Genomic DNA, 10504 nt, shown 5'->3' with positions numbered 1-10504 from the left:
GGAAGAGCAAGGAACAAACACCTTCATGTGAACCTGAACATGAGAATGCCATCTGGAAGAGACAACACTGAAAACTGAACACTCGACGTTACCTGTCAGAGTTCTGACGGTGCCCATCCAGTCTCCCACGTGGAAGCGGGACCTGCTGAGGATGGAGGAGACAAGGGTCCCACAGAGGATAGCTGTGGCTCCTCTGACCTGTGGGTCCCCATGGTCGATGTAGTTCAAGATGTCTGACACGTACTGCTCCTCTGTGGAGAGAGACAGCCAGCCACTGTACAAGTCCCTACCGTCAACTTTCTAACTCAGGGCAAAGGCTGAATTCTCAGGAAAGAAAAAGAGGGCGAGGCAGTGATCCTAATCTAGAAAAGACTTGAATATAATAACCATCAGTGGTAAAAACGTTTCGGGGTTTAAAGATTCTATATTCATCCTTCAACACAATAGATTTTCTGGATTATAATTCCAGGTTGTCAGCCAATAATCAAAATTCCAAGGTTTCATCTCAAAAAATTATTAGAGAACCTCAAACTTGTCCATACTTACCTAATATAAATTCAAAAGCATGGGTTGTCCCCTTGCCCAAGGAAAGACAGAGAGCAGGCGGGAGGATAACTTTAGGAGAGTGAGTCTTCCCACCATTCACCCCATCGTGAGAATACGCCCCAGAACACGCATGACAGGAGACTGGCTTGCTGCTGCCCCAGCTGGTCTCGGTGCCCACTGGCTCTCAGTGTGAACACCTGGCCTGGGTGGTGTGGCCCAAAGCAATTTTGATTATATACAATTTGTGCTTTTGGTATAAATCCAACTCATATGCAAATCAGCTCTGACGTTCCCAGATTTCTATTGCTTTGTTGTATGTGTTTCAACTAAACACTGCATCTATAGGGGGTCCAGGAAGCTAAAAACATGACTATTTATGTGTTTCATGGAGAACACACCTCAAATGCCGCAAATTAGCTAAGAAAACTTAGTGCTCTAAAACTAAAATAGTCAAGACGGTTTGAAATAGTTTTCAAAATAATGACTGAACGTGAGGAATAGGATACAAACTTTGAACGTACCAGGGTATTCCATAGTGTCAAGCGGTGCTCTGTAAAGTCTGACGAAGAAAGATTCAGGGTGAAGGGCCACAGCAGCTCCAACACAGCTGAGCGCCAGTGCCTTCACGCTGACCCTCACATCCCTATCCGGAACCAAGGCTGCAAACAAATACACCTGGGTCACCTTCAGCTTCAAAGCAGCACATATCTAGCTTCCAAATACACAAAACTAGACCCACTAAACCAGCTGCTCCCGTCTTCCCCTCCCTCCCCCACCGGTCAGTGAAAACCAAAGCTCATCCCCAGATTCTACTCTGTCTGCTGCAAACAGGCACAAAGCTCGTTCCCAAGATGACCTCTGAAACCTAAAGTCATTCCCTTCAACTCTGCACCTGCCTTTCTACACTTACCGTGTTTTTCCCCAGTTAGCAAAAATGAAGCGGACAGAAGGCGGACACAATGGACAAGAGGAGCAGAATCTTCATCACTGGACTGGCCAATGTCGCCTTTGATCCGGCAGGGCTGGAACAAAAAAACTGACACTTGTTTGTCTTATAATCATGGAACCCACCCATTGATTCGTTAGTTCATCCAACAAATAGTTCCAGAACAGCAGCTGTGCCAGGCGCTTGGGATTCAGAGACGCCTACCTTCACCCACAGGTGGCCAACCTCACGGGCCACGGCAGAGCAGAATCAGACCAGCCAGAGGGAGTCCTGACCCGGGGCCCTGTGGGCTGTGGCAGGGATGAGCCCAACGTGCAGGGAGGGAGCCACACAGGAGGGCAGCTGAGACCTGGCATCCGGGGGAAGCTCCTCGGGCACAGGAAAGAGCCTGGGGGAGCCCAAAGCTGCAAGGGGTGGGCCTGGTGCGAGGGGGCCCGGAAGGAACAGCCGAGGTCGCTACAGTGACTGAGCATCATGGAGGGACTAAGTATGAAACAATACTTCTTGGCCTCAAGGAATCTAAAATTAACTGGGAATACAGGACACTTACATGGAAAAGGTAAGCAGAAGAGGTCATCGTAAAATAGCTCAATGGACAATTGAGCAGCAACAAAAAAACCCAAATAACCTGATTAAAAAATGGACAAAGGACTTGAATAGACATTTTCCAAAGAAGGCATATGAATGGCCAATAAACCCATGAAAAGATGCTCAACATCACTAATCATCAGGGAAATTCAAATCAAAACCACACTGATACACCACTTCACACCCAGAGTGATGGCCACTCAAAAAAAATCAGAAAATAGCAAGTGCTGGTGGAGATGTGGAGAAAATGGAACGCTGGTGCACTGTGGGTAGGAATGTAAAATGGTGCAGCTGCTGTGGAAAGCAGTACAGTGTTTCCTCAAAAAATTAAAAACAGAACTATCACATGATCCAGCAATTCCACTTCTGATACATACGCTGAAGAAATGAAATCAGGGTCGGGGTCTTGAAGAGGTATTTGTACACTCACTGAGAACAGCATTATTTACAACAGACAAAATGTGGAAGTAACCCAAGTGTCCATCAAGAGATGAGGAGAAAAGCAAAATGTAGGAGAAAAGCAAAATGTAGTAAACATGTTCTGACACCGGCTACAACACGAATGAACCTTGAGGACATTCTGCTGAGTGAAACAAGCCGGTCACAAAAGGACAAATCCCGCATGATTCCACGTATATGAGGTCCCTAGAGTCACCAAATCCATAGAGACAGAAAGCAGAATGGTGGGTGAGAGGGGCTGAGGGCCGGGGGAACGGGAGGTTTGTGTTTAACAGGGACAGAGTTCCAGTTTGGGAAGATGAGAAAAGTTCTGTGGACGGATGGTGGTGATGGCTGCACAACAGTGTGAATGCACTTAATACCACTGAACTGTACACTTAAAAATGGTTACGACGGTAAATTTTATGTTATGAGTATTCTACCACAATAAATAAACAAACAAACAAATCAATTCAATGGAACAAAACCAAGAATGTTGCAAGGCCATACGTGACCACCAGATGGCGAGGACGCGCTCACACCTGGAGAGGTAGAAAAGCAGAGCAGACCCGGGAAGAGGTCAATATGCGAAGGGGAAACAGCTGAGCAAAAGCTCAGCGACGGGAAAGCCAAGAGCTCGGTGGACAGGCAGCAGCCAGGGCGCTGCCGAACACTCACGGGAGCTCGGGATGCTGAGCAGGCTCGGGCCTAAGGGTCTCACCTTGTCTTCTGGATCTCCTGGCTCAGCAGCTTCATCTCTTGAGACAAATTTATCTATACTGCTGTCAGAGGGCTGCCTGCTGTGGCCCATGCTTTTCAACAAATGTGTTTGTTGAAGGGCTTCAAAATCAGAGAAAGAGAGGTTAAGTGACAAGTTTCCAATTAAAACACAAATACACATATTTACACAAAGTCAATATGAAACCACAGGATTTAGATCAAAAAAAGGATAATAACTTCTCAATTGATTTTCCTCATTTTCTATTTACACCTCAGGAAACAAAGACACCAGAAGATTTCTTCTCAGAAGCTGAGATATAAGAGGTCAGGATTGAAGACAAGGCCGCTCTGTGGTACATGGCCTGAAGTCAACGTACCGATGGAAGAGTTTCTGAAAGCCTCCGCGTCTTCATCAGGAAGAACCACAGCAGCATCCTCGTCCTCGTCCTGGGGCTGCCCCGCCTGCATCCCTGGGTACTGGCTGTCGGCACCATCTAATACCTAAACAGTTCAAGAGGGGCTATGAGGGTTCTGAAGTGCGACCACCGAGGGGCAAGCCCTCCAACGTGGAAGGCAACGGCAAAACCCCACAAATAACACGGACCACATCTCACATGCCAACACGAAGGTCACTTCTTCAAGTACACATGGGTGCGTGCGTGTACATTATCAAGAGCTGACTGACCACGCATTACTGCTACATTATAAAAAGCTTTTGTAACTCTAAAAATTCCAAAACAATCCCAATCTGAACATTTCTCTTTTTGATTACAAAAAGAAAAAAATCCAAACAAAAGTCTTTGTGTTCACAAGCAAATTTTACAGTAAGTCAAAAATGAGGAAAAATCTTTTAGACAAAAGTCTACCAGTAGGTTATCCCCTAAACTGCTAGAAATGACCCAACTAAGTTTTGGGTGCAATATTTCATATATTTAGCCATATATGTGGGTTATGATTTCATACAGCAAAATTTTTCACATCCAATTGTAACTGACCTGAAAAACTGAGTGAGGTACCTTCAGTATGCAAGTTAAATTATTACTGAAATAAATTCTATACCATTTAAAAAATCATCCCAAATCCCTCCAATTAAATTAAAAAGAAACTGAGCTACTTGCTCAAAAACAACCAAGAAAGAAATGATTTCCTCCACTCTCCAGACTGTTTAAAAAAAAAGAACCCATACAGGTTAAAATGAGAAGTTTCACCACAATAAAAGACAACATTTTTTGAATATCATACTACACCCCAGGCAGGCTCAAAAGTAATTACATGTATTATTTCCCTTATCCTCGTAAGTCTTAACATAAGTACTGTCATCATCTTCATTTCGTGGATAAGAAAACTGAGGCAAGAAGGGCCATAACTGTGCTAGGCTACACAGCTAGTAAATGGCCGAGCCAGAATTCTCATCGTGGTGGGCTCCCTCCAAGACAAGCCCCACACTGGGCTATCTCATGAGGACAATCCCGACCCCCTACAGTTGGCTTATTTTTCTCTATGGCACTTATTGCTATCTGACTATGTGTTTATTTACCTGTTGATTACTGGCTCATCATCTGCCCCACCCACACACAGGCACACCCTCTAGAACAGAGGCAGGCAAACTACATCTTCTTCGGTGTGCCAAACCTGGCCCACCAGCTGTTTTTGTAAATAAAGTTTTATTGGAACACAGTCATGCTCATTCATTTACATATTTACGGCTGCTCTGGCACTTCAACAGCACAGATGAGTATACAACACAGGTCACATGGTTCACAAAGCCAAAGATACTTATTATCTGGCCCTAAATGGGAAGAGTTTGAGGACTCCCACTCTAAAATATTAGCTTTGGGCTTCCCTGGTGGCGCAGCGGTTGAGAATCTGCCTGCCAATGCAGGGGACACGGGTTCGAGCCCTGGTCTGGGAAGATCCCACATGCTGCGGAGCAACCAGGCCCGTGAGCCACAACTACTGAGCCTGCGCGTCTGGAGCTTGTGCTCCGCAATAAGAGAGGCCACAGCAGTGAGAGGCCTGCGCACCGCGATGAAGAGTGGCCCCCACTCGCCACAACTAGAGAAAGCCCTTGCACGGAAACGAAGACCCAACACAGCCAAAAATAAATAAATTAATTAATTAATTAAATTTTAAAAATATAGATTAGCTTTGTGTGAGCAGTTTTGTATGTTGTGCCCTCTACCTCATCTGCGGCTTGCAGGACAATCCCTGGAACATAAAAGATGCTCAGTACATTTGTTCAGCAAATAACTAATGACTAAATAAAGGACATGGAAGCACCTCATAAATCAGAAAGAACTCTGCCAGTGTGAGAAGCATCAAGGGAAGAGGTTTAGTTCCCTACAGGCTACAGCCCGGCGTGGGTCCCTGGCCCAGCCCTACCACACAACATACAGCTGCTGTAGCACTCCCAGACGGGATGCTTTCACAACCTCCTATGGTCATTCAGTCCTACTTCTAGCAAACCTGCCCAGAAATTATCTACTGTAAAAAGGCAAGATGAAAGCTGGTGCAATAAGCAAACAACAGAAACTGCCTCCGCACACTTAACGTGCTACTGAGCCCAGCACGTTCCCAACCTTCTCTTCTCCCGGCCTACTGGTTAGCACTCTTCACCCTTTCCTGACTTAAAATCATTTCCCACCATTCCCATTATCTGTCCTATCCTCCTCCAGGTCTTCTAGTTAAAAACCCCAACCGTGAGCCCACTTCTCCAGACGAGTAAGTGGCAATCCACCCGGCCATTCGGAACCACATCCACATGACAAGTGGAGAGCTGCCAGTGCTTTAGCTCATGATTTGTAACGCACAGTTTCTGTATTCATTTAAGTAAAAAATATATATGTATATATTCTTAATAAAATACATTCAATAGTAGCAGAACAATTAATAGTACAAACTGTTTCGATAAAATGGGGCTGTAAAATTTGGTATATACCTGTACCAAACTTTAGACCAGTCTTGAGGTGTTTCTTGTCCACTAACTCAAAGAGGCCCTCAGATCCATGCTCAAGATGGGATATGTTGTAAAAGGTTTTGAAAAGTCAAAAAGTGTTAAAATAATGCACAGTATTAATGTTATTAATCATACTGCATTAAGACCACAGATCTGTTAATAACAGGCTCCTCAAGGACTTTCAAAATAATGACTTAACCTGTGCCCAACAAGATATTAAGAAATTTTTAATGCACTTTTAATTGACCTCCACGTTCGACACAAAAGACACTGGGCTGTTTCCTTCAGTGAAGGACTCAGATGGGGCCGAGCTGCCTGTTAAGGATCTGAGCTGGTGACCTCTACACTATTATCAGTGGGTCAGATGAATGGAGTGAACCAGCAGGAGGGTCCAGGTCTGGGCCTCCAGGGAAGGCCCCTCTGAAGAAACTGGGCTGCCCCCTCCAACCACTCACAATTTCAGAACTGTCGGAAGGGGTCACGGCTGAATCGGGCCCCTCGGTGGTGGTCTGGGAGCTGTCACTGATGGGAGAGGAGGCCTGGGTCCCATCGTTCAGGTCCATGGCAGGGTCAGACGGGATGGCGCTCATTTGGCTGGAGCTGTGGCTCAAGATGTCCTCCTCGTCCCCATCAGTGGCACCGCTCGTCAAGTCACAGCCGGTCAGATCCACCGAGTCCGTCTGAAGTGTGTGCTGTGAGCGGGGCTGCTCAGTGATGATGTCGTGACCCACAGAGTCGGCAGCTAAGCCAGGAGTGGAGACCCCAGAAGAGGCAGCCAGCTCACCACCAATCTCACCCTTGACTGAGGCTGAAGACAAAGAAACACTCATTCTTCAAAGGGTCAGGAAAAGCATTCAATATGGGACCAAATATTTGCAAAATACCCCAAAATTCACTATCAGCAAATGTTTTAACTGCAAGAATCCCTGAAATACAGTGAAAATATGAACTACTCAATTTCAAAAGCAAGACAACAGTGCATCCTTCAAACATGTTTACTGTATTATTTACTTACCTTTTACTATATTACGGTATTGATAAAATAAGGATCACAAGTAGATATTTTTTAAGTGCTGTGAATATTCTCAAATGGCATTTCAGTGCAAAACCTGAACCCTGCCCAGAAACATTACCACCTCTAGTTCTTAAGCAACTGGTCCAGCCTGAGCGTGGAGCAGCGACAAGACTTGGGCGATTCCTAGGCAGCCTGGTCAGGGGCACAGGCTGGGTGGTCACAAATGCCCGGAGCAGGGCTTCCCTGGTGGTGCAGTAGTTGAGAGTCCGCCTGCCGATGCAGGGGACAGGGTTCATGCCCTGATCCGGGAAGATCCCACATGCCACGTAGCAACTAAGTCCGTGCGCCACAACTACTGAGCCTGCGCTCTAGAGCCCAAGAGCCACAACTACTGAAGCCTGCGTGCCTAGGGCCCGTGCTCCACAACAAGACAAGCCACTGCAATGAGAAGCGCGCGCACAGCAGCTAAGAGTAGCCCCCGCTCACCGCAACCAGAGAAAGCCCACGCACAGCAACAAAGACCCAACGCAGCCAAAGATAAATAAATTTATTTAAAAAAACAAAAACAAAAACAAAAAACCAAATGCCTGGAGCTCTAAGCAAGCAGTGCTCTTGGAGGTGGGCTTTCCTTCTTCCCAGACCCCGTTCAAGACCTCTAAGCCAGTCCTACTCTCTGGTAGCATAAAGTTTCACATTTTCCTATTTTAGTTTTTAAATTCCCGTTAGAAACAAAACAAAACAAAACAACACCATTATGGGGACTTCCCCGGTAGCACAGTGGTTAAGACTCTGCACTCCCAGTGCAGGGGGCTTGGGTTTGATCCCTGATCAGGGAACTAGATCCCACATGCATGCCTCAACTAAGAGTTCATATGCCACAACTAAGGAGCTGGCAAGCTGCCACTAAGGAGCCCACCTGCTGCAACTAAGACCCGGTGCAACCAAATAAATGAAATTATTTATTTACAAATAAATAAATAAATAAATAAATAAATATACTACCACTACATAAAAATCTACACCAAGCTGTTAGCAGTGTCACTCCTGTAGGCCAGTGGGTCAATGAGCACTTGGGCTTTATAATGTTGTGTATAGCTGTAAGTTTTTTGTTGTTTTAACTTTATTTTTGTAAGTTAAAAAATCAATTTCTATTTTGTAGACTAAATCAATCAGTAAGTAATCACCACTGAAATTATTCAGATTTTCCTTCCCCAGTATTTCAGCCTCATTTTCAGTTATCTAAAAATATTATTTTGCACAGGGTTATACAACCCAAACCACTCTCATTTCATCCAATTATTAGTATCTTACTAAATACTCATCTTTCACAAGACGAATAAAGAGCTTAGATAACTATTTGTAAACAAATGTAAATTTCTTTCAAGTTAAATTATCCTCAGACAATTTTTTTTAATTGAGGTATAGTTGATTTACAATGTTTCAGGTGTACAGCAGTGATTCGCCTACATGCGTATATATATATATATATATATTTACAGATTCTTTTCCATTATAGGTTTTTACAAGACATTGAATATAGTTCCCTGTGCTATACAGTAGGTCCTTGTTTATCTATTTTATATATAATAGTGTGTATATCTGTTAAACCCAAATTCCCAGTTTATCCCTCTCCTGCTCTTTCCCCTTTGGTAACCATAAGTTTGTTTTCTTTGTCTGTGAATCTGTTTCTGTTTTGTAAACGAGTTCATTTGTATCATCTTTTTAAGATTCCACATATAAGTGCTAACATACGATATTTGTCTTTCTCCGTCTGACTTACTTCACTTAGTATGATAATCTCTAGGTCCATCCATGTTGCTGCAAATGTCATTATTTCATTCTTTTTTACGGCTGAATAGTATTCCATCGCATATATGTACCACATCTTCTTTAAGCATTTCTGTCGATGGGCATTTAGGTTGTTTCCACGTTTTGGTTATTGTGAGTAGTGCTGCAGTGAACATGTGGGTGCGTGTATCCTTTCAAACCATGTTTTTCTCTGGATATATGCCCAGGAGTGAGATTGCTAGATCATATAGTAGCTCAGTTTTTTAAGGAACTTCCACACTTCCACTTTTCCGTAGTGGCTCGACCAATTTACATTCCCACCCACAGTGTAGGAGGGATCTCTTTTCTCCACACCCTCTCCAGCATTTATTATTTGTAGACTTTTTGATGATGGCCATTCTGACTGGTGTGAGGTGGTACCTCATTGTAGTTTTGATTTGCATTTCTCTAATAATTAGTGATAATGAATATCTTTTCATGTACCTGTTGGCTATCTCTATGTCTTCTTTGGAGAAATGTCTATTTAGGTCTCTGCCCATTTTTTGATTGGGTTGTATATTTTTTTACATGAAGCTGTATGAGCTGTTTGTATATTTTGGAAATTAATCTCTTGTCGGTCTCGTCACTTGCAAATATTTTCTCCCATTCTGTAGGTTGTCTTTTCATTTTCTTTATGGTTTCCTTTGCTGTGCAAAAGCTTTTAATTCCATTACTCTAGGAAACAGACCCAGAAAAACACTGCTGTGACTTATGTCAAAGGGTATTCTGCCTATGTTTTCCTCTAGGAGTTTTGTAGTATCTGTTCTTACATTTAGGTCTTCAATCCATTTTTAGTTTATTTTCGTATATGGTTTAGAGAATGTTCTAATTTCCTTCTTTTACATCCAGCTGTCCAGTGTTCCCAGCACCACTTTATTGAAGAGACTGTCTTTCCTCCATTGTATAGTCTTGCCTCATATGTTGTAGATTAATTGACCATAAGTGTGTGGGTTTATTTCTGGGCTTTCTAGCCTGTTGCACTGATCTATGTTTCTGTTTTTGTGCCAGTACCATACTGTTTTAATTAGTGTAGCTTTGTAGTAGAGTCTGAAGTCAGGGAGTGATTCTTCCAGCTCCATTCTTCTTTTTCAAGATTGTTTTGACTATTCAGGGTCTTTTGTGTTTCCATACAAATTAAAAAAAATTTTTGTTCCAGTTCTGTGAAAAATGCCACTGGTAATTTGATAGGGATTGCAATGAATCTGTAGATTGCCTTGGGGGTATGGTCATTTTAACAATATTGATTCTTCCAATCCAAGATCACAGTATATCTTTACATCTGTTTATGTTGTCTTCAATTTCTTTCATCAGTGTCTTATAGTTTTTGGAGTATAGGTCTTTTGCCTCCTTAGGTAGGTTTATTCCTAGGTTTTTGTTTTCCTTTTTTTGATGAGATGCTAAATGGGATTCTTTCCTTAATTTCTCTTTCTGACATTTTATTGTTAGTGTATATTAATTCTGTATATTA

At 43.3% G+C, this 10504-nt stretch overlaps 1 protein-coding gene across 1 annotated transcript in view; it reads right to left on the bottom strand.

Moving 5' to 3' along the window:
* HTT (huntingtin) overlaps nt 1-10504 on the bottom strand; it is a 161906-nt gene that overhangs the window by 83391 nt on the left and 68011 nt on the right. Inside the window, exons 14-19 of the mRNA XM_007456892.1 lie at nt 6650-7002; nt 3616-3739; nt 3240-3358; nt 1457-1568; nt 1068-1205; nt 93-251 (exon numbers count right to left, since the gene is read on the bottom strand). Of these exons, the coding sequence (XP_007456954.1) occupies nt 93-251; nt 1068-1205; nt 1457-1568; nt 3240-3358; nt 3616-3739; nt 6650-7002 (1005 nt within the window). The remainder of the gene's footprint in view (nt 1-92; nt 252-1067; nt 1206-1456; nt 1569-3239; nt 3359-3615; nt 3740-6649; nt 7003-10504) is intronic.

This window comes from Lipotes vexillifer, unplaced genomic scaffold, assembly GCF_000442215.2.
Source record: "Lipotes vexillifer unplaced genomic scaffold, Lipotes_vexillifer_v1.1 scaffold63, whole genome shotgun sequence".
Lineage (NCBI taxonomy): Eukaryota > Metazoa > Chordata > Mammalia > Artiodactyla > Lipotidae > Lipotes > Lipotes vexillifer.
The sequence above is the reverse complement of the archived record's forward strand: the minus strand, read 5'-3'. Positions and strand labels throughout refer to the sequence as shown.